Source organism: Delphinus delphis, chromosome 4, assembly GCF_949987515.2.
Source record: "Delphinus delphis chromosome 4, mDelDel1.2, whole genome shotgun sequence".
In the NCBI taxonomy this organism is placed as follows: Eukaryota; Metazoa; Chordata; class Mammalia; order Artiodactyla; family Delphinidae; genus Delphinus; species Delphinus delphis.
In genome coordinates, this window is record NC_082686.1 from 58,439,923 (window position 1) to 58,463,894 (window position 23,972).

A 23,972-nucleotide genomic window follows, 5' to 3' on the forward strand; every position below is an offset into this window, starting at 1 on the left:
ATTCCAGTGGAGGACGTCCCCCTTCAAGCCTAGTGTCTACTGTTTCCCTTTGAGAAACAATAGACACCTGGGAAAGTCTTGCTCACACAAGGCAGAAGCCTAACTCACCACGGGCCCCAGTGTAATCGTACTTCATGTTCCACTAACGGCAGTGCTCATGCAAGGATTACTAATAGGAGGGACATTTTCTCCTAGGTGATGCAAAGCAAAACCAAGGTAGGGGAATATTGCAGATAGACATCACTATTTTGAAATTTTGCCAAGGACAAGCCCTGAAGTGCATATCAGAGTTCAATTTAGGTTGAAAGATTGTTGCCTTTTGCTTTAAGTGTTGCTGGAATTCTCTGCATGTTTTCAACCTGAGTTCATGGGTTCCACTCTGCCCCGCAGAGAGGTTTGTGGCCAGAGTAGGCAATTTTTTTTGTTAGGCAGTTATTTATGTTCAAAGAAGAGAGAGCCCTAGGAGAATTAAACCTGTATTTCTTCTAATTATAAGTATTGGTGAGGAAAGCAACAGGTAACAGATAGTTGGTAGTAACGCTATTGTTTTATTTAGCAGAGGAGAAAATCAAGGGGGCAGAAGTGACTCAATGACAATCACTTAGCATAGGATGGATAACTACCATCAGCTCTACCATAAGCATCTCCGTTTATGAAGCTCAAATGACCAAAGTATCAGTGAATTCGCTGTTGACAGAAGACAGGAATGCAGTTGACAGCCCTCATGCTGTGTGTCCCCCTACCCTCACTCCTCAGGTACTGCGGCTCCTACATGGACCACCAGACGATTTTCCGAGTGCCCAACTCCTTGGTTCACGTTCAGCTTCAGTGCAGTTCAAGGCTTTCGGACAAGCCACTTTTGGTGGAATATGGCAGTTACAACATCAGTCAACGTAAGCCGGGGATCAGCCCCTTAGAAAACCGTAATGAAGGGTTAAACAGAGGCTAACGCTTTATGACTCTAAGCGTTGAGAATTTAAGGAATGAAAACTGCTTCTTTATTTCTGCTATTGACTAGTATACTTTTATAATAATACTTAAATAACTATATAGTAAGAACAAAATATATGATAAATATTACATACAATTATGTATTTATTATGCTGAAGTTTAAATTATAGAAGAAATAATATCGTTGTTTGTTACAATTGAAAAATAGTTTCTTACATTATTCCTGAAATGTAGGACAATTTCTTGATTCATTGTTCTTCTTGCTAGCCATAAGCTTTTGTAAATATGAGGTTTACGCCAACATTTGATGGATCGGAGGGCAGCAGCTGCAACTCACTGTGGCTTCTGATGCATAGAAGGACTGGTCTTTCAAGGAGAGTCCAAATAGCGGCCTGCAGAGTGTTGAACTTCACACTGAGAACTGCTGGAACAGTGGCCAGGAAGCGGTCAGCAGAAAAGGCAATGTCTGAGGGAAGTCATTAGTGCTGGAGAGAGTAGATACTGACTCAGGAAATTCTCAACCCGTTTTTGTTTTTTTTTTTTTGTCTTAAATGGTAGTCTCTGAGGTTTAATAATCTAATTGTATTTTTTTGTAGTAGAAATTAAAATATATGACAATTCAAATAGGAGGCTTTCGTCTGTATTCCACCTACAGTCACTTCTCCTGCCACTGGGATGCCACTCTGTGCTTGGAGAAACAGTGATTGTGTCTCAACCCATTTTAAAAGGGGGAAAGTAAGAGTTGACCACTTAGGAATCCATGAGGTTAAGTCCTGAGAGAAAGCTCAGTTAGACCCTTCCTTCTTTGCCAATGCTAACATACCTGCTTCTGGATTCAGAATTATTACATTTCTGAATATCAGAATATTATAATTCCCATCAATGATACAGGTAACTAGTAAGCCATCTTATTTTTAACTCTTATTTCAAACCGTGGGTATTTCCTAGGAGCTCATGCTCTCCATCGTGTGCCGTTGAGTTAGTGGTTGACCTGACCATGCACCCTCCCCATTCTTTTGCACGAAGCACAGGATAGGTAGCTAATAAAGAACAGAAATTTATTTCTCACAGTTCTAGAGTCTGGAAGTCCAAGATCAGGGTGCCGGCATGGTTGAGTGAGTGCCATCTTCTGGTCTCAGACTTCTCGTTGTGCCCTCGCATGGCAGAAGGGGTGAGAGTGCTCTGTGCGGCCTCTTTTTTTTTTTTTTTACATCTTTATTGGAGTATAATTGCTTTACAATGGGGTGTTAGTTTCTGCTTTATAACAAAGTGAATCAGTTATACATATACATATGTTCCCATATCTCTTCCCCCTTGCATCTCCCTCCCTCCCACCCTCCCTATCCCACCCCTCTAGGTGGTCGCAAAGCACCGAGCTGATCTTCCTGTGCTATGCGGCTGCTTCCAACTAGCTATCTATTTTACGTTTGGTAGTGTGTATATGTCCATGCCACTCTCTTGCTTTGTCACAGCTTACCCTTCCCCCTCCCCGTATCCTCAAATCCATTCTCTAGTAGGTCTGTGTCTTTATTCCTGTCTTACCCCTAGGTTCTTCATGACATTATTTTTTTCTTAAATTCCTTATATATGTGTTAGCATGCGGCCTCTTTTATAAGGCAGGCACTCATCCCATTCATGAGGGCTCTGCCTCCATCACTTATCACCTCCTGAAGGCCCCACTTCCCCCTACCATCACCCTGGGCGTTAGGATTTCAACATATGAATCTGGGGGCTGGGGCACACAACTGTTTAGACCACGGCAGAGAGAAAGGACTTATTAGTACTATCATGTTTAGCTGTAAGCCCAGGATTAAAGATTCCATTCCAGGGAATGGATCTTTGATGAGTAGCCTGGTTGAAGTGCCCTAGGAGTCCTGAGTTTTGAAACCAGTCATTAATCTCTCTAGGTCCAACTTCTAAGATCAGTGGTTCCTAATACATTTTGCCATAGAGATCCCTTGAAAATGTAATTAAAGGCACCAACCCTCAGAATAATGCATCTGGTCATAGGGGATTCAGAAACACCAGAAGGCCATTTAAATTCCCCGGGGATTCTAAAGACTGCACGCTGAGCATACTGGACTCAAAGGCAGCTTCCAGCTTTCTCTTGCTCCAAGTCTGGGATAAAGCCAGGTTGCTGAGTCAGGGATGGAGGTGTAGGAATTTGTACGTGTGACCTGGCTGCAATGTCGACTCAGAGCTTCTGGTGGATTAGTTTGATTTCTTTGTTCTTAAATACTCCTTTTTGGTCTTTCAATTACCAGCTATAGCTTCGCTTTGATGGAGAAATTGTATAATTACTACCGCTATGTTGCCACTCAGCCACTTAACGATTCACATTTCTTTGTTAATGTGGTCTGGTGACTTTTAGGGACCCACACAGATTTCCTGTGTCTTATTGTCTCTAGCCTGTCCTGTTGGATCTTTTAGATGCTCCTCCGGTTTATGTGTCCCTCAGGCCCAGCGCTGTGATGGAGTAAATGACTGCTTTGATGAAAGTGATGAACTCTTCTGTGGTGGGTATTTAAGCTTTTACTATGACTTTCTTAGGAATAAATAGCTTGTCAGGACCACTGTTGCTGCTGATGCATATCCTGGGTCTTTGTAGCTGTTATCTATTGCCACATAATAAACTATCCCCCAAACTCAGTGGCTTACGGCAATCGTTTGTCCTGGATCACACATCTGTGTGTTGTCTCAGGTAGGACCAATCTGGGCTGGGCTCAGCTGGGTGGCACTGTTTTAAGCTGTGGAGCCTCCTGAGCTTGGTTCTTCTCAGGTTGGGGTTGGTTCTACTCCTCATGGTTCTTTTCCTTGTTGAGCTAGTGGCCTGGCCCTGGCAGTGGTAGAAGCAAAGGAGGGGTGACCAAAAATATAAGGTTCCTCTTAAGTCCTGGGCTTGGAGTTGGCACACCATCACTTGTGTCATATTCCATCAGTCAAATAGCTGAGGCTGTAGTCAAGGGGCAGGGAAGTTTATCCTGCACACTTTGGGGCCGTGGCAAGGGTGGGGATGCATAATACTATCATAGAGAATGAGGATCTATGGTTAGTAAATCAAGCAGCCACAATCTTAAACATAATCCTATTTTAAAGCATGGATCTTCCCTCTAGAAAGAAGTTCAGAATCTGCAGAGAAGTAAACACTTTCAGCATGCTCATTTATGGAGCACAGGTGTTGAGAATAAAAGAGTTGATTTTTTTTTTTAACCTGTATAGTTTGCATCAACATCACATTGGTAATAACTAAGTGGTGGGGTATTGGATATTCTTATTTTGGGCAGAGAGTCTCTGTATTGGTTTTTCATTACTATTTGCACCTAATTCCTGAATCTATCTCCAGTTTCAGGGAGCAAAATGGGGAGACTAGTTCACTGGACCATATGACACCACTGGCAACACTTTCTCCTAAAGATCCAGAGTTTAATTCCAATACAATTGCGATGATGAAGCTATTTAATCTTTTTCATATTTTGGAGAAATATTAAAGTTAATATAACTAGCTGAAAAATAATGTTCATAAAAAATAACCTGTAACTCCACACCTTTTTTTTTTATTGACAAAACAAATTAAAACCCTCTTAACTTAGGCTTCATTAACAATTTAAATCTATAGGGTCTTCTATTTCTTAAGAAAATAAATACCATTGTATAGTGATTGAGGTTGCTTTTGTTTCTTATGTTATTTTTATTCCCTACTATTATGCTCCAAATGAAAGTGATTACTGTTACTTCGTAACAAGGACTGTTTTTTAGTAATTATCATTTCTCATCATGCCATGTTGGGAGCTATTCTCTAGGAGTTGACTAGGTGCTAGATACTCTCAGAGTAAGTAAATGAACTATTTCAGGGCAGCAACGTCCTCCCCGCTGATCCTCACAAGACATACCTCTGAAAAAACAGGAGCAGATAACAAAAATGATAACTTTTCAAAAAAACAGAAATGTCTAAGGAATTATACCTTCTAAGAGTGCTTGCTACTATATTGTGTCTGTCACTGGTCTAAAGGCAATTCCCGAAAATATTCCAAAGAAGAAAAATTGTAACAGATTTACACTGGTATTTCCTAGTTCAGGGAATGAGTGTCTCAGGGTAAAATAATTTTAAAGAGAGTTTTCCTTACCAATAGACTACAAGTCTGTTGTTCTTTAAGATCTCACATTCGTTAATCTAGTCAACAAACTTTTAGTGAGCACCTACTATTTGATCAGGCGCCTGAAGAACAGAGATGAGTAAAACAAAATCCCCAATCTCAGGACACTCCATTTTGTTTAGGAAGGTAGACAAGTCCAATTTAGATAACAGTTTATGATTTTTATTTTCCTTAAAATCTTATGATGCATTTAATTGTAATTAAAGAAACAAACCACCAGAGTTTAATGTATTTCTCCACAAGCAAAAGTCACATCTGACAAGCTCAAAGTGCTAAGAATTACACCAAAATTTAAACATCTGCTTTTCCTCATGGAGGTGTCAGTTTTGAGAAAACACATGTTTTGTTTTGTTTAAGTCATCTTAACCGTTTGCACGTTTTGAGGGGCACTGCTGGTCATCAGGGAGTCCCACTGATATCTCAGGCTCACGAGCTTTCTGCCTGTTCTCCTTCCAGCGACTCTTAGACCTGCCTGCAACTCCAGCTCCTTCAGGCAGCACGGCCCTCTGGTCTGCGACGGCTTCAGGGACTGTGAGGATGGCCGGGATGAGCAGAATTGCACTCAGAGTGAGGAGGAGCCCTCTGCACTTTGCTGTTCTTCTAATCAGACTCTTCTAAGCCCAAATCAAAATATCTCTCCTGGGTTAGGGCAATCGACTTGTCCCAGTTTCCCCATGGAAAATCCCAGGTCCCGGGAATCCTCCTGGGCCCAGACAAAGTGGAAGAGTTGGTCACTCTAACTGGGGTGGAGTGTGTGTGTGTGTGTGTGTGTGTGTGCGCGAATTCTGGAAGATTTCCCTTGCTGACTTGCCTTTAATGCTGTACACGACTCAAGGAAACTGAGGATCGGATATAGAGGGATTTGCCAGATACTGTGATAGGGTATGGTCTATTCTAGCCCCTGCAAAAACACACACTGCCAGAGTTGTGAACAAATGTGCAGTAATTCACAAAATCTGTCCATTCCCTCCCACCCCCAATGGTATAAAAGGACTGAGTATGGTGTTGATTTTTGCTCAAAAATTTTCTTGGAGAACAAGGTAAAGTAATGGCAAAGAAGCCATGGCTTAAGCCACGGATATGGCCAACTGCTTGGCATCTCCCCTACAGAGGAAGAAAGGAGAGACTATTGGGTTGATTCTCAACTAGTGCACCTGCCTGCCTTCCTTTCAGCGGCTCTGCTGAGATGCAGGGACGGGACAGTGTGGGGTTGCTTCATTTCCCTCTGTCATGTTTCCCAGAGCAGCAAACACCGATCCTGTGGCTAAGCCATCCTTTGTGGACGGAATTCAGTGTCATTCACTCAAATCTGTCTCTGAGTAGGAAAAATTCTTTCTTTTTTGCTCACTTTTAGGTATTCCGTGCAACAACAGAACTTTTAAGTGTGGCAATGATATTTGCATTAGGAAACAAAATGCAAAATGTGATGGCGCTGCGGACTGTCCAGATGGAAGTGATGAGGAAGGCTGCAGTGAGTAGAAACATGTTCCTTCTGATCCTTTGTATTTGTTCCTCAGTTGATCTGTTTTTCATTTTTATTCCCTTCTTGGTGTAATGCCCCAGGCAGAAGTTGCCACAGGCCAGGGAAGAATAGTAAACATTGGTGAACTGAATCTGAAATGGTTTCTCAGAATTAAAAATTCTAGAGTGGATTCTGTCTTCTTTCTTGATAATAAGCATTCATGCACTAGATGTTTATACTGAGAACTTTCACTTTCTAATAACTCTAATCCAGGGATAAGCTCTTAAATAAAAAAACCTATGAGAAAGGAAATAGGTACTGGAATGCCATGGATGGCTTTGTTAATTATGCCTTATGTTGTGATCAATGTCAAGTGCTGGTTCGTTCCTTAGCTATGACCTGAGAACAGTAATCCACCCTATGTTATTATTAGTTGTGTGGTTTCTAATTGGCCATGTGCCAACTTGTTAATTATGTATCCTTATCAATACTATTTATACTGGAAAATAATTGCTCTGATAACTAGTTTTTCTTAACTAGGTTTTTTAAAATAATTAATTAATTAATTATTTTACTTTTGGCTGCATTGGGTCTTCATTGCTGTGCGCGGGCTTCCTCTGGTTGCGGCGAACGGGGGCTACTCTTCGTTGTGGTGCGCGGGCTTCTCATCGCGGTGGCTTCTCTTGTTGCAGAGCATGGGCTCTAGGCGCGTGGGCTTCAGTAGTTGCAGCACTCAGGCTCAGTAGTTGTGGCTCACGGGCTCTAGAGCACAGGCTCAGTGTTTGTGGTGCACGGGCTTAGTTGCTCTGCGGCATGTGGGATCTTCCCGGACCAGGGTTCGAACCCGTGTTCCCTGCATTGGCAGGCAGATTCTTAATCACTGTGCTACCAGGTAAGTCCAACTAGGTTTTCATTTGTTTGGTACTTACAAATTCTCTCCCAAATCAGCACAACTTCAAGGACACTCTCAATTCTGTTGCATTTGGAACTAATCGTTTTTCTCTACCTAACAATCTGAACTCCACGGCTCCTGTTCTTATCAGTACAGCTGTTACTAATAGGTCCGCTCCTCCCCTCATGTGCGTTATTGTACAGAGACTCTGTGTCAAGGCCTGTTTTCAGGAGGGAGGTAGTGATTTGTTGGTGCTGGTTTCAGACAGACCCGCATCTCGCCTCTCTAGATAAGCAGGGGATTTCAAATTGCTTATCTGGTTAGTCAGTTCCCAACCCAGCTCAAAACTTGACTGGATTTCCAGTTTTTCTTCCAAGTCTGCCTTTAATTCGTGTGACCCTTCCTTTCCTAAAGGCTGCAGCAGGAGTCCCTCCACCCTCCACCGCATCATCGGGGGCACCGACACCCAAGAAGGGGGTTGGCCATGGCAAGTCAGCCTCCACTTTGTTGGATCTGCCTACTGTGGTGCCTCAGTCATCTCCAGGGAGTGGCTTCTCTCGGCCGCCCACTGTTTCCATGGAAACAGGTAGGGCATCTCAATTCTTACTCTGAAGTGACCACAGACCACAGACCATACACCTGCCCCCATGTTGTGGGAAGAAGCTCCCTGTTGGACACATTCAGTCATTTCAGCTGGTGGTTTTTTATTTTGTTTTGTTTTTGTGACATCAATTGTATGCCGAACATTCTTTTTAGGAATTATTGATACAAAGAGAAGAACACAAAGGAATATCAAGAGTGAACAGGCTTTTACCAGACTGAGAAAACAGGATAGGGCTTTCAAGTCAGAAGAAATTCTGTGGGAACGTGTGAAGACTGTGGAGTATGGGAATGTGTGGAGAACGGGTATTAAGGGATTGCTGGGGTACAGGAATCCCTATTTAGAGCGTGAGGGTAGTGATTCTGCATCCAATTTCCAGTGTAGAGTGGGGGAGGATTCCTACAGTCCCAAGCAATTCTCTGACATTAGCTGGGTGTCCTATAATTCAACTCAATTCTGACTTTGTCTACCCAGATAGACAGATTAAACAGTTTAGGGGGGCTTCCCTGGTGGCGCAGTGGTTGAGAGTCCGCCTGCCGATGCAGGGGACGCGGGTTCGTGCCCCAGTCTGGGTAGATCCCACATGCCGCGGAGGGGCTGGGCCGGTGAGCCATGGCTGCTGAGCCTGCGCGTCCGGAGCCTGTGCTCCGCAACGGGAGAGGCCACGACAGTGAGAGGCCCGCGTACCGCAAAAAACAAAACAAAACAAACATAAAAAACAGTTTAGGGGCTCAGTCCTACAAAACTACCCCTCTCCCCCTAATTCAGATGCCAGTCCAAAGCCTAGGTCGTCACCTGAGCTTCTGACTGACTGGTTATAGAGGGGAGGTTCTAATGACCCCTTCCTTGGATTCTATTAATTTGATAGAGCAGCTCACAGAAGTCAGAGAAACATTTTACTTGCTGGCTTACTAGTTTATTATAATAAGATATAACTCAGGAACAGTCTGATGGAAGGCATGCATAGGGCGAGGTATGAGAAAGGGTACAGAATTTTCCATGCCTTCCTGGTGTGCACCACTCTCTCCGAATCTCCATTCGTTCACCAACCTGGAAGCTCTCCAAACCCCGTCCTTTTGGAATTTTATGGAAGCTTCCTTACACAGCCATGATTAATTAAATCATTGGTCATTGGCCATGGATTCAACCTCTAGCCCCTCATTCCTCCCTAGAAGTTGGGAGTGTAACTGAAAGTTCTAACCCTCCAATCACATAGTTAGTTCTCCTGGTGACCAGCCCCCAGCCTTAGCTGCAGTCCCAAAGTAACCTCATTAACATAACAAAAGACACATTTGCCCCTCTCATCACTTAGGAAATTGTTTTAGGAGCTCTATGCCAGAATGTAAGGAAAACCAAGTATATATTTCTTATTATAAATCACAATATCATGGGGGGGATCATGAAAAAGTCCATTAGGGTTGTCGTCCGAAGGGCTCTGTCTGCCTTTACTAATGGGGTTATTATGGGGCAGACACTCTACCAGCTAAGGGTGAAAGGGAAGCTCAGAAAACAACTTCACTAAAAAATAACCTTATTTGGAATCTATTGGAGCTTAGGTACAAAAATATGCCATTCATTTCTCATTCAGAATTTTTTAAAGTGGAGTATTTCAATGAATTTATACAATTAGAGTATTTGTTTCTCCTGGAAGTTACAGGATTCACGTTAATGACTAAAACGGCTACACTTCTGTTCCACCATTAGTCTTTTATGCTAAGAAACTGCTCCAAGTAATACGTGGCCCTCAATACTTCCCTGGGTCCCCAGTGCTGCCCGTGAGATGTCAGCTAAGCAGATAAGGGGCCACACTCTTTGGGGTCTGTCCTTATTTTTCTTCCACAGCTTCCACATTCTCTTCACCCCACCAGAGCAAAGCTGCTGCACCCACGGAGACAGAAACCTCAGGTGGAGGTTACAAGACCCTTGGTGACTTCATGCCAGCCTAGCGGGGTCAGGGTTAGAATTCTGGAAGGGCTCATAGGGAGTGAGACCCTGTGAATAGTCAAGTATGAACAGTTAGAGCAGTGATCTTTTTTTGCGGGCCTCTCACTGTTGTGGTCTCTCCCGTTGCAGAGCACAGGCTCTGGACGCGCAGGCTCAGGAGCCATGGCTCCCGGGCCCAGCCGCTCCGCAGCACGTGGGATCTTCCCGGACCGGGGCACGAACCCGTGTCCCCTGCATCGGCAGGCGGACTCTCAACCACTGCGCCACCAGGGAAGCCCTAGAGCAGTGACCTTTAAGGCTTCTGGTAGTTTTCAAGAAGGAGTTTCCTTACGTTCCTGCTTGGAATACTTTGATTTCTCATCTATTTTGGTATTCATATCATTTGAATTTGGCAAAAGGATCCCCAGACCACTGTCTTACTGGCCCTGTCTGTCTCCATCGAATACCACTGTCAGCATGAATAGGGAGAAGGTAACAAATGAATTCCAGTCACTAACCATCTTGACCTGTGTGTGATTCCTGAAATACTGGTGGCAAGAAAATCGCCAGCGTGTCCTTAGGGTGTGGTTGAGGACATTTTCTGGACCTTAGCTATCATTCACCAGCCCTGCTCTACCTTACTTCATCTTTGGTTTTACTGAGGAGACAAGGGAGGCTCAGAGAAGTTGTGCTCTTTGCCATGCCCATGGACAGAGGCAACGACTAAGATAGGGACTGAAAGTCAGACCTCCCTTCCTGCAGCCCTCCTCCCTCTGTGGAGTGCTCTTTTCCAAACCATGTCTGGTTCTTCAGGCCTCTGACTCCGTCCTTCATTCCTTTTGTACCAGACTCTCCGACCCCACACCATGGACTGCTCACCTTGGCATGTACGTGCAGGGGAATGCCAAGTTCGTCTCCCCAGTGAGAAGAATCGTGGTCCACGAGTACTACAACAGCCAGACCTTTGACTATGATATTGCCTTGCTACAGCTCAGTGTCTCCTGGCCTGAGACCCTGAAACAGCTCATTCAGCCAATATGCATTCCTCCTGCTGGCCAGAAAGTGCGCAGTGGAGAGAAGTGCTGGGTGACCGGCTGGGGGCGAAGGCACGAAGCAGGTGTGTGTGTCAGTGAACGCCATGCCCTCCTCTCCAGATCGTAGTAACTCGTGTTGATGTGGTACTTTAGGGTTCATGGAGAGGGTTTTTGTATATGATCTCATTGAGCCTTCTAAAACTCTGCGAGGTGGAATGGAGGAGAGTATTATAGTTCTTGTTTTATGATGTTTCCCCTTGCCCCAAAAAGAAGCAGGACCCACTTCTTAAGGGAAGGTCTCTGAGCAAGGCACTGGATAGATAGTATGGGCTCTTTGCAAACTCAGAGGGGTTTGCTAGCTCCCTTTCATCCAAAAAAACTGACTGATTTTCATAAAGAAGTGAAGGATGCTCTGTCTCACACACACACACACACACACACACACCTTACTGTGTCAACTCATAGACAGTTGTCTGGAGGATAATACGAGTATGTCCTTCACAAGGGCAACTAACTGGCCAAGTGAATGAGAGTGAGGGCTGAAATGCAGCCTGCCCTTAGCTTCCCAGACTGCAGATTCAGGCATAGGGGGTTAAATCAGCCTAGAATTGATCCACCCAGAGGGGATACCTGTTTACAATTCTTCCACCCAGAGGGGGCATCTTTTTTCATATGCACAAAGGTCAGACTTTATGGTAGGGAAGTCCCTACGTCTGTCCTGCCAAGGATTTTATGGCCTAGGATTCTAAATACACAGTAAGGAGAAGAATCCAAAGTTTTAATCCAAAGGTTGGAGCTAATGCTTTCCCTTGATCTCCCAGTCATCTTGGATTCCCTTGCAGTCATTTCCAAGGGCTTAGGACAGATACATTTTCTGTAGTCTTGAACCTTATCTTGGCCTTGCTTTGACACTCTCTAAAGATTCACTATGGGCAGCTTCTCCAGTGCTAACTGCCTACATTTAGTTATTGAAATCATGAAATTCACCACCTGTTTGGCCCTGCTGAGGGAAGGCAGATCACTGCTCGAACACCTATAACCTATCAGGACTGCGCTCAGGGCTTTAATTACATCATCATATATCACAAGAGGAAAGAGTCTATTCAAACACCATATCATGGGACATTTTCTTTACAAGCATGAGTGTGTGAGTGTTTATTTTTCTGAATCATCTTAGCCACAGAGGTTAGAAAAGGAAGTGAAAGAGCTATATCCACAGTGTTATGTTTTTATGGTTCCGAGGATACTCCCATATGTCAGTTAACATGCTCCACTTAAGGGACCTTCCTGACCAGTGAGCATTGGTAATAACTTGCTGATTCACAGTCCTAAAGGCCGGAGGTACTTGGTGAAGGAGTAAGGCACGGTAGCTCAGATGGTCGAGTCAGACCTTGGGTCTGAATCCTGCTCTGTTCCTAGCTATTCTTGTGCTACTGGTGAAGTCCTTTATCCTCTTAAGCCTCCATTTCTTCATCAGAAGAATGGTTACCATAATAGAATTTACCTAAAAAAATTGTTATGAGGGTAAAAGGAGAAAATGAGTAAATTGTCTAATAAAGTAAATGTAATCATTACTGTGATTTCTACTTCTATGTGTTTTCCAGACAATAAAGGCTCCCCTGTTTTGCAGCAAGCAGAGGTAGAGCTCATTGACCAAACCCTCTGTGTTTCCACCTATGGGATCATCACTTCGAGGATGCTCTGTGCGGGCGTCATGTCAGGCAAGAAAGATGCTTGCAGGGTAAGTCATCTTACGTTTCCCTTGCCTAACATGTTGTACTTTCCATAAATGCTTTCACGTTTAATCTATACAACACTGGGCAATCACTCGGGCAGGGGCCTACCTTCATTCATATATTAATTATAATCCAATAGTCTGAGATCAGGAAAAGGTGATTAAATAGTAATCGGATCTGTAAAACTCATTTTCTAGTCGCCATGTATTTTCCTCCAACAATTAGGGAATGAAGTCAGCATTTATCATTCTGTCATGATTTTCTTATAACCCAAAACTGAAAAACAAAGCAGAACGCACACACGCAGTGTTTTAGGATCACCAGCTATTTCTTAGCAGTGGCCATGTACCTTCTAAAGAAACAGTGTTTTATTTACTTACTCCTTTAACGCATAGGCTGGGGGAAAGGAAAGAGGAGTGGGAGAGGTGACAGGGACACTCATCTTTATACCTCTGGATAGGCCTCCTGACAGTGGTGAAGTTGAAGGTCATCTTTGGGGGGACAGTCCTATGAGCCTCAGATTCCACTGTATGCAGATATCTATTTGATTGCCAAAAAGTGAACAGATGATTTAGAGAATGAGGAGGGCAGGGGAGCTGTTCCCGCATCTTTACATAACCTTAAAAATCATCTTATTATAATACTGTAGTGACTTCTATCTTCTAAGCTCCTATTTTGTGGCAAGAGCTGTACTAGGTCCTTTACATAAATTCATTCAAATTATTCTTTCATTCACATTTTATAGAAGAGGAAACTGGGGCACAGAGAGCCTAAGTAAATTACCCAAGGTCACACAGCTAGTTGAGCTGGGATTTGAACATTTACCTCTGTAATGCTAAAGCTACTATATTTTGGGTGCTTCCTGCAGCTAGTCGGTTCTATAGTCCTGTTCCCCATAGCTATCAGGGTTTAGAGGTTAAATTAGACTTCGTAGAGTTGGTGTGGCAACGGTTAAAATAAAAAGATCCCAGTCTCCTACTAGCTAGAATTCACCTAATCGGGTTTAGAATTGTAAGGGTGGCACCCAGGGACACATTCAGAATGCTTTTTTTATCTTTGCCTACTGGTGTAGCTTCAGGTATGCTCCAAAATAAGGAAATAAAAATCCAGATATTATACTTTAAATACCGAGCACAGTAGGAATTCTGTTTAAACATTGAATTATTTCAGTCTTAGCTTTTGGAGTTTAGATGTCAGAAAGGACTCTCAAGTGAGGGTGATTTCTCTGTGATAATTATTAGCCAGTGATCCTTGGGGTTTCATAATTGGACCTGGCCAGCTAAACAGGGTCTCCTCTTCTTTCTTCCTCAGGGCCATGAGCCAACACTAAAGTTGCATGACCTAGAGGTAGAAGTCAACCTACCTTCCAAGATAACCGTGCCTCAAAAGGTTCTTGTGAGGATTAAATGACCCAAAACAGTGCTTAGCACATACCAGCACTAAATAAATGTTAGCTATTATTATTATTGTCATTATTATTACTATTGAGGTTTGTTATTTTTTTGGAGGTATGTGAGAATTGTTTCCTCTGCAAGAATCTTCTGATGTCACTCTTGGCCTAAAGAATCTAGTTTCTTATGATGAATGCACCTTTTGATTATAGGAAAAATAATTCTAAAATGACATTGGAAGTTTCGCATTATTTCTTGTTACTTCCCCAAACTGCATAGTAGTTAGCCAAGCAAGAACCTGTCAGAGTAGGCGTTTGCTGACAATTCATTAGACACCTTAATGCAAAATTGATGATCATGGGACAAATGTGCTTTTTACTTACATTATCTTCTTGTGTAGGGAGATTCGGGTGGACCTTTGTCCTGTCGAAGAAAAAGTGATGGAAAATGGATTTTGACTGGCATTGTTAGCTGGGGACATGGATGTGGAAGACCAAACTTTCCTGGTGTTTATACAAGGGTGTCAAACTTTGTTCCCTGGATTCATAAATATGTCCCTTCTCTTTTGTAATTGTGCAAGTTTGATTTTTGACTGTGTTTTATGTGATAGATTCTTTTAAAAAGAATGCAATAATTATCAGTAAAATGAGATAATTTTTTTCTTCTGGAACTCTCAGATTGCATACATTTGGTATTGAAAGACAGAAAGATTAATATGTATTTTATTCCCTGAAAAATTGCCTCAAGGATAGAGCTGTATTCATTCTTAAGCATCAAAGGGCCATTGATTCAGGAATGGAAGAAAACTAATGTCATGAACCAAACCTCTAAAATAAGATAAAAAGTGGGTGAGACGCTCAAGAATCCATACCTTACTTTATGTTCCTATTCAAGGGCAGATATTTATAAGGATCCAGGCAAAACTGATTTATTGAAATAAGTTCCATTAAAATACCATGCCAGATCTTCAGTGTTCTAATGAAATTAAATGCATAAAAATGACTCCTTCACAAATGCAAACAAAGCTAAACTCAGTTATTGACAGAGGAAGTACCTATATTTTCCTTATTTTCTAATCCAATTTGTCTAACCATATCACAGGACTTTTCTTCAGCTGTAACACGGTAATATTGTGTACAGAGAAACCATCAAACAACTAACAAAACTCATTTGTCAATTACTAATTAGTAATCTTCACTAAAACGATAGAATGAAGCATTGTGGTAGTTGGATTGAAAGCACTTACAGGGGATTTAAGAAAATTGTGGCAATGCTGGTCAGCAGTTGAAAGACAAAGGAATTTTTGGATGACTGTTTTTTTTGTTTTGTTTTTTTTTGCGGTACGCGGGCCTCTCACTGTTGTGTCCTCTCCCGTTGCGGAGCACAGGCTCCAGACACGCAGGCTCAGCGACCATGGCTCACGGGCCCAGCCACTCCGCGCCATGTGGGATCTTCCCAGACTGGGGCACAAACCCGTGTCCCCTGCATCAGCAGGCAGACTCTCAACCACTGTGCCACCAGGGAAGCCCTGGATGACTGTTTTGAAAGTGAAAATTTTCAGAATATTATCATCTGACTTCTGATCCCTTTATAAAACCCCAATGGCCAAAACTTTCTTTTATTATCAGAGCTGTGCAATACCTAGCACAGTTGTAAACCTATAGTACATGCTCAATACATCATAGTTCTTGATTTATTTTGTTTTGATTTGGAGTGTTTCACACATAATCTCAGAATAAACTTTTCATTAATAGAGGCTGTACTTAACAATACCACCAAGTAGGTAAAAACAGCAGAAAGGAGAAGAATGATATTATTTTTTTCCCTGGGACAAAGTTAAAGAAAGTAATAGCAATGTTATTTTTAAGTAGGATCCAAAATAATGAAATTGGATTTTATAGGACCTCGGAGAATCTTAATGTAACAGCAAAAGAAGAGAGAGTAAAAGGTGTCATAACCCAGATCAGATAGTAAGACTGAAACCTGGATATGATTTCCCTGAGATAGTGAATGTTTTCCATTTCACAAAACATATTTTGATTTGCTAAAAGACTGTTTCCTTCAGATAAAGGAAAAATGTTTTAATGATACACCTCTGAAGAGGTCCCTGAGGATTCAGTAAACTGGCTGTGGCATAGTGCAATTCAGAGGGCCAAGTGTTCCCCTTAATCCACAAAGGGAGATTTAGCTACTGAACCCATGGCACAGAAGAACAAATTAGGCTGACAGTTCTTAAAACCTAGGTTTATTTTGCCTGGTATTGCTGTGACTTAGGTACACGGTGAATTGTACTTTTTACTTATGGTGATTTCTAAGGAGATTTGCTATTCAACAAAATACCTCACAACTTTGCATAAGTTTGTGATCTCAGTGAGGAGATGGAGGATGGCTAGCATGATCTATCAGATTCATCAGAGGGAGTTTTCAAACCACGCATACATGCTACCATTCTAAGCACTTGCTGGTGCTAATGTGTGTGTACCGTGTTCCTCATCAGTGCAGACATGGGGAAAAGGTTGAGAAACACCAGTTTAACTTACTTGGCTACTTCATGCCAAGATGCCTTTAGAATCTGAATGATGTAGGAATATCGACTTTATTTTTGCAAAGGTGTGAGTAGAGGCAAATTCCAAGACTGGTTTAGTTAACAGAGTGGAATGGTCTCCAAAAACAAAGATGGGAGCATTTTCATGTGCTAGACTATTGGGGAGAATTTGTAGGGACTCACCCTTCTCAGTGCCTGGAAAACTGCAAAATGAAATACCACAAGCCAACCAACTATTTCTCATTTGTTTTCTGCTTGATTATCCTGAGAGGCTGATCCAATTGCTCTAACTGCTGATGTTCAGCATAGTACTGCTTGCCATCTGTCAACATATGGGTACAAAATGTGGTGGGTTTTTTTGTTTGTTTGTTTGTTTTTGCGGTACGCGGGCCTCTCACTATTGTGGCCTCTCCTGTTGCGGAGCACAGGCTCGGGACGCGCAGGCTCAGCGGCCATGGCTCACGTGCCCAGCCGCTCCGCGGCATGTGGGATCTTCCCGGACCGAAGCACGAACCCGTGTCCCCTGCATCGGCAGGCGGACTCTCAACCACTGCGCCACCAGGAAAGCCCCCAAAATGTGGGGTTTTGAAGAGGCATAGATCTATTTGAAGCTAATGAGATGCTTTGGTGACCTCACTTTAATGATGTTACTTTATTTTTTGTTTTATATGATAACCATTTAGGAAATTATTTGCTCTTAAAGGAGATGAAGAAAGAAGAGCAAGTACTATGATAAGAAAAGCAAAACTGAAAGTCTTATACTGGTCAGCAAGTCTTGGCAAGAAGTATGTTCGAATATTTTAATGTTATTTACATTTGACCCCCTTGAACGAACTAAAGTACTTGAGTCAATAATAATTTTTAGATTATATTAAAAAGAACTATTTGTGCAAGAACAGTATACTTTTAAAAAGCACATTTAAAGAACTATTTATGAAAAAACAATATTCTTTAAAAAGCTACCCCTATAGAAGTCAGTTTTGAAGAAAATGCAAAAAGAAATCTATATAGAATTTGATTCCTCATTCACAACTCCTAAACTTCAACAAGAATTATTTAATCTAAACCTGGTTCTACCTCCAGGGAGAAACACTTCTTTCTAACTCATCTGAAAATCTTCAGTTTAGAGTCAGACTGGCAGGATAAAAAAAGTCCTCAAGTAGAAGTTGGTACATTCACCTACATTCTAGGTCAGCTGTCTGGAGATGAAGAAATTTGCAGTTATCAGAAATCAGGAACAGGTTGCAAATAAGAATTTAAGTAGTTCAGGCAATATGGGGAGGTGTGAGCAAGTGTCAGCAATCCAGAAAATGTGACAATACAGGAACACAAATCAATATCAAAAGAAAGTATATTGGGGCTTCCCTGGTGGCGCAGTGGTTGAGAGTCTGCCTGCCGATGCAGGGGACACGGGTTCGTGCCCCGGTCTGGGAAGGTCCCACATGCCACAGAGCGGCTGGGCCCGTGAGCCATGGCCGCTGAGCCTGCGCGTCCGGAGCCTGTGCTCCGCAACGGGAGAGGCCACAACAGTGAGAGGCCCGCGTACCGCAAAACAAACAAACAAAAAAAAAAAAGTACATTGAATCAAACGTTATTGCTGGGTGCAAAGAGTTTGGGGTAGGTGGGTATTAGTTACAGAGATACTCATAGTTATGGAAAGGAAAGGAATATTTACTGCGATTCTGCTTTTGCCAGGCACAGGAATAAATGCTTTACTTTAATTACCTCATTTAATCCTCCTAACTCTACTGGATAGGAATCATTTTATAAGGAGGAAAGAAGCTCATAGACTTTAAACAACTTGCCTAAGAACACACAGTTAGTGAGGGTTTAAATTTGATCCTAACTCTTCTTGTCTTCAAAACCTATACTACCATAGGGATGTCAACAGTGTACAAGGGCTAGTCTTATGAAATTCTGGAAATGCATTCGAGTCTAGATAAGAGAATTAATAAACCTCGCCTCGTGGTACTCAGAAGGCATTGAGAGGTGTGGTGTAGAATATGTTTGTGACAGGAAACAGTAGCTTTCTGGTTCTCTGGGAGAGTGAAGGAGATTTTAGACATCTGTTCATGGAGAAACCAGGCTTGGAAGATAGCTACAGTCCATCCTACACAACAGAGGGAATCTCCCACTGAGAATGAGCTCCTGCAGTCAAATGAGGAAATTATGGGAAATGTGGTCTGGGGCTGGGTAAGGATAGGAGTCAGGGTTAGAGAGGTTTTAATGGTTCTAGTCAGGGTCTAAGGCCCTGGGTCTAGCAAGCTGTCATTACCGAGAATATTCAAATTAATCAACATTTACAGAGGGCACTGTGCTGGATACAGAGTGGAGTACTGGGAACATAGATACCTCGAGGAGATTAAACAACTGGTGGAGGTAGACAAGGAAAGAAAAATTCCTGCTTATATTCCATTTTAGCCATTCTGGCCTCTTTACTGATTCTCAGACAGTAAAAGTCAGACAGATTCCAGTCTCAGGACCTTTGTCCCAGAGTTCCTTCTTCTTTCAGAAATCTGCAGAGCTAATTCCTTGCCATCTTCAACTCTTTGCTCAAATTTCACTTTCCTAATGAGGCCTAAGTTGGTCACCTTATTTATAATCGCAACTCCCAACTGCACCGCTCAGCTCTCCAACCTCCCATACTCTTCTTTACCTTTTTTTTTTCCCCATAGCATGCACCACCTCCTGATGTTCTAAAAACATTATTTAAGTTTGCTCCCCCTTAATAAATATTAGTTTCACAATGGCAGTGATTGTGTTTTATTTAGCTATCTCTTCAGCTACATCTCAAGCACCAAGAAGAATGCCTGACACAGAGCAAGAATTCAGCACTACTTGCTGAATTAAATTAGACTGAACATGTGACATGGTTAGCACAGGAACAACGTGTATGGGTAGCAGAGAAGAGTGTGGATAACTTTTGGTGGAGGAAGGGAATCAGAGAAGGTTTACTGGGAAAAGTGTGTTTCAGCTTGGATTTAAAGATGAAGGGGAGCTGTCCGTACAGAAAGTGGGCTGGAGTGGAAGGAAAAGCATTTCAAGCAGAGGGAGCATCATAAACAAAGACGTGGGGAGTGGCAACAGAATGGGAGAAGGAAGGACCAGCCAGGAAGAGGAATCTGGTCAGACCAGAGGAGTCTACTGACTACTGAATGTCTGAGAAGGAAGACTAGAAGTTAGTTATTGTAGGGAAAGGTATACATGCAGGCTTCCTCTCTCTTTTCACCTCTGATTCATTCTCTGCTCTTAGCCTGGGAGGCCGACCCCCAACCTCCATCACCAGTTTCCAGTGGGAGTTAACGGGCAAAACCCTGGCAGGTGGAGACAAAGATCACAGAATTTTTCCTCTCTGCTGGACTGTAGTCCTGGCAGTGGCCGCAAATTTTTGTGACTACGGATCCTATCAAGAGGGCCCAACTGATGGTTCTAGTTTTTAATCAAGCTCTAGTCCCTTTTAAGCCTCAGGGTATGGAGGGCTTTCTCCTGTGGCTAGTCCTTGGGTGCCTTGGTGCCCCTTCTTGGTTCCCTTAACCCTTGCTCCTTCATCAGAGAGCCTCTTACAAAATCCCAGCTGAGAATGCAGACTGAGTCCTGCCTTTTAGGGCAGAGAAAGCAGAAGTCAGTGCCGGCCAGCAGCTGAGTGGCTGCAGTTAGCACAACCCCATCCAGCAGGCAGATGGAGTCCAGAGTCCAGATGAGCTGGCAGCAGGCAAGAGACAACTAGAGACCCCATATCTAGGCAGTGTCTGAACTGTAGGCATCGAGGGTGCTGGATTTTTGGGCACAAGTCAACATCTTCTGAAATGGAGCTGATTTATATGTGCCAGGTCCAGGTCTCAAACTCATCTCAGTATGTATGTTTGTTGGGGGCAGGGAAGAAGTAGGGAAGCAAGCCAGCTCTGAGCAGAAGCTTGAGAGCATCAGCACACCCTGCAGAGCAAACATAATTTCAGGCTCTCAAGACCAGAAGTTCTGAACTATGGACTGTGGATTGTGAGTGGGTGCATATACTTTTTCCTCAGGTTGTGTGTGTGTGTGTGTGTGTGTGTGTGTGTGTGGAGGTGGTGATGGTGGGGTATCTTGACCCTCTTCCCAAAGGTAGATAATAGCCAACGTTTATGAATGTTTGCTATATGTCTGAGTGCTCTGCTGACATCAACTCTATAAATCGGGCAACAACTCCCTTAGGGGGGTACTAACATTATGTCAGCTTTCCAGATGACGAAACTGGGCACAGAAAGATGAAAGTCCAAGGTCTCGCAGTTAGGAACCCTGTGAGAGGGGATTAATCTGGGCAGCCTGGTTCCTGAGCCTGCTGTTCCCTCCACCACTCACTACGGTGTCTTTGCCTGACTCTGAACTCGTAAGAGGAAGGAGTGTATTCGTATTATGCACCTTCATTGGCTCAGAACCTCGCACGATGCCTGGCACGCAGGAGATAGTTATATGTTCATAGTTAATATGTTGATTAAATGAATGAAATTTTGCTAGACAGCGAAAACTGGGGCAAGCCCGTGCAACAGACAGCTCCTCGAGGAGGGTGGAATGTCCATCCATGCCACAGCCCGACGCCCAATCAGGCCCTCGGCTCAGCTTCTGCTTTGTATATGTACAAATAGCAAAAGGCAGAGCAAGCAGCGCCCTGAACAAACCAGAAAAACAGCCCTCTTCCGCTGTGTTCCGGAGCTCACAGCAGCCCAAGGCTGCGGCACCTGGCGGGAGCTAGGGGCGCTTCCCGGGCGTCAAAGCCCGCCTCCAACCCCCCACGCCCCACCAGGCCCCGCCCACCGCCCGAGGGCTCCCCGCCCCACCCACCGGGGGCGTAGGGCAAGCCACGCTCGAGGCCACTTTGCACCCTCGGGTGTACGCGTCCTGCTTTCTGGCGGGCTGTTTAATCCTCCTCTCCCCGTCCATGGAGGGGGCCGGGCCCCCATCGCCAGGAGATGACCTGGAGCTCTCGGTGATCCAGGGGCAGCCAGACGAGCAGACGCCTCTCAGTGGAGCCGTCCAGGGCATCTTTCCTCAGGAGGAGGAGCCCTGCCCAGTTCAGGTAAGGCCGTCTTCGCTCTGGCAGCGTTATCCGACGGGCTCTGAGCCAGGCTGCTGGCCAGGACCCGGGCCTGGCACCGCAGTTTCCGGTTTCCAGCCAGCTTTCTGGGCGCAGCAGACCCCAAGCGCCGGTGGTGCGCGCTGGAATATTCTGAATGGAGCAGACACAACAATGTCCTCCACCTTGAGCCTGCCCGAGGCCCCTCGGATCCCTCCGGCTCCAAGGAACTTGAGGAATCTTATCCCGGAGGTGTGCGGCTCCTCTCTTCAGAGAGAGAATCCCCAGAGGTAGAGGTGGTTTTAAAAAGTTCATTAACTTTTAATTTGGTTTTTCTGTTTCCAGTAGGGCGAGCCAGCGATAACTGGTGTCTCCTTTTCTTGAGAATTCTTTGTCTTCCTTTCCTATACGACCTTGCGACTTGCCCTCACCCTCCACCCTCCCCCAGCCTTCACCCACCGCCCACCATCCCCCATCCCGGCTCGCCATCCCCTGGGTCTACACTTTCTGTCTTCTCTCAGTCTGGCCATTTGATTTCACAGGAAGAGATGTAGGGGAGAAGGGAGAAAAGAGCAAGTACAGAAGGCCTGGGGGGTGAACTTGCCCTGCTCAACTAAGGGGAATAATTTACAAGTTCTTGTCTCAAAGAACTAGACCGCCTCATTCGCTTTGGCCTCGTCTCAGTTTCTAAGTAAGTCCCTGGTGATGTTTAGGCTGAACTCTTCTGTTTCAGCTCTAACAGGGGCAGGAAAATTATTCATTCTGATCAAATGCTTGTAACACAGCAGAGACTTTGAATTCTACCTTCTGATTAACCCTTCTAACTGGCTTGATGTTTACTTGGTATATGGAACTCCACATATATACACATATGGTTCCAACCTGATTTTTCTAGGGCCCTCTCCTCTACTGCCATCCCTTTGGCAGCTCAACTGCTGATTTCGGGGATACGCAGGAAATTCAGAAGTTGAAAGCATTGCTTTTGCTTCCTCCCTGATTCCTAGTAATACTGTAAAGTCTGCTTTTATAGGTACCCTGGAGAGTAATTTGCTACCTTATATTTGAATGAAAGATGAATACCATAGAAAAATGAAAGTTGAAGGAAGATGATTTGATCTCTGTGCAAGTGGCTGCAACTGTGGACTTGCTGTACGGATCCTCCAAGGCGATGTCTAGGAATGGGAATTGGGAGTACTTGCCTCATGTCAGATAGACCCAGGACACCCCACGGACTCCATGGTTTGGGACTGAATCCAGAGATCTGAATTCTGGTGACAACTTCCCCATTAAAAGGTGTGTCCCAAGGCAAGGCACTAAGGTCTATGTTTTCCCAGCTGTCAACTGGTGGTAATGTAATGTGGCCAACCAGTCTTCTTTGTGAGGCCTGGGAATGCATGTTGAATACAGTGGAGGAGTAGACTGTGCAGGACACATACAGGGTGTCAGTATTTTATTATCATTTAACCTACCTGGTAGAGATTGCTTTTTCATGTTTTAATTACTTCCTTGTTAGCCAGGTGTATACAGATATCTGAGACTTCCTTGTGAACCAGCTTTGTAGGAAATACAAAGCTGTGTAGGAAATAGGAAAGCTGTGTGAGGGACAGAATGGCGTGAAGATGAAGGGTTACATCAGCACTTGGAGAACATTCTAGAAGTGCTTGAAGAGGAATAATTTTTAAAAAGAGGAAAAAAAAATCCTCATCTAATGTGTTAATCATTCTCTTTGGTTCCATAGAATCAGCTGAAGTGTATTTTAAATCGAAAAGTCAACTAATGTAGCCACAAGCGCAAGATCCAGACTCTTAAGACTTTTGTGTGTAGGTCTCTTTAAACTATATGTTAAGATTTCCAACTTTGAAATGTAGCATTAAGTCCATGTGTTTTTACTAAACATATATTTTGTACCTATCATGTTTCAAACACTTCTGCTACATAAATGCATTTAATGAGCACAACAAACTTCAGAGGAAGGGGGTGGCATTCTGATTTGACAGAAGAAGAAACTGAGTGAAGAACTTGAGTCTCAGGCGGAGTTACCAAAATACTCAAGTTCACCCACTGGTGGCTCTGAGATTGAACTCAGGCTGTTTTTCAAACCTATGCTGCTTTTGTTGATTTATTTTATATGTCTATATATATGTACATAATTTGAATATATAAATATATATAACATATTTATTTATGTATAATTGCCTGTTATATATTATTACTAATTTCTGTAAGTTATGGA

At 43.5% G+C, this 23,972-nt stretch overlaps 2 protein-coding genes across 3 annotated transcripts in view; both read left to right on the forward strand.

Moving 5' to 3' along the window:
- The window catches only part of TMPRSS7 (transmembrane serine protease 7), a 49,372-nt gene extending 34,657 nt beyond the window's left edge, over positions 1 to 14,715 (forward strand). For both annotated transcript variants that reach the window (XM_060009882.1, XM_060009883.1), the window contains 8 exons: positions 757 to 893; positions 3,360 to 3,467; positions 5,562 to 5,672; positions 6,460 to 6,576; positions 7,874 to 8,045; positions 10,832 to 11,100; positions 12,622 to 12,758; positions 14,545 to 14,715. In XM_060009882.1, coding sequence (XP_059865865.1) covers positions 757 to 893; positions 3,360 to 3,467; positions 5,562 to 5,672; positions 6,460 to 6,576; positions 7,874 to 8,045; positions 10,832 to 11,100; positions 12,622 to 12,758; positions 14,545 to 14,715 — 1,222 coding nt within the window. The remainder of the gene's footprint in view (positions 1 to 756; positions 894 to 3,359; positions 3,468 to 5,561; positions 5,673 to 6,459; positions 6,577 to 7,873; positions 8,046 to 10,831; positions 11,101 to 12,621; positions 12,759 to 14,544) is intronic.
- Positions 14,716 to 21,583: 6,868 nt separating this feature from the next.
- Positions 21,584 to 23,972, forward strand: part of C4H3orf52 (chromosome 4 C3orf52 homolog) — a 30,808-nt gene continuing 28,419 nt past the window's right edge. The window contains exon 1 of the mRNA XM_060009884.1: positions 21,584 to 21,742. Within this exon, the coding sequence (XP_059865867.1) occupies positions 21,605 to 21,742 (138 nt within the window). The 5' untranslated portion in view covers positions 21,584 to 21,604. The remainder of the gene's footprint in view (positions 21,743 to 23,972) is intronic.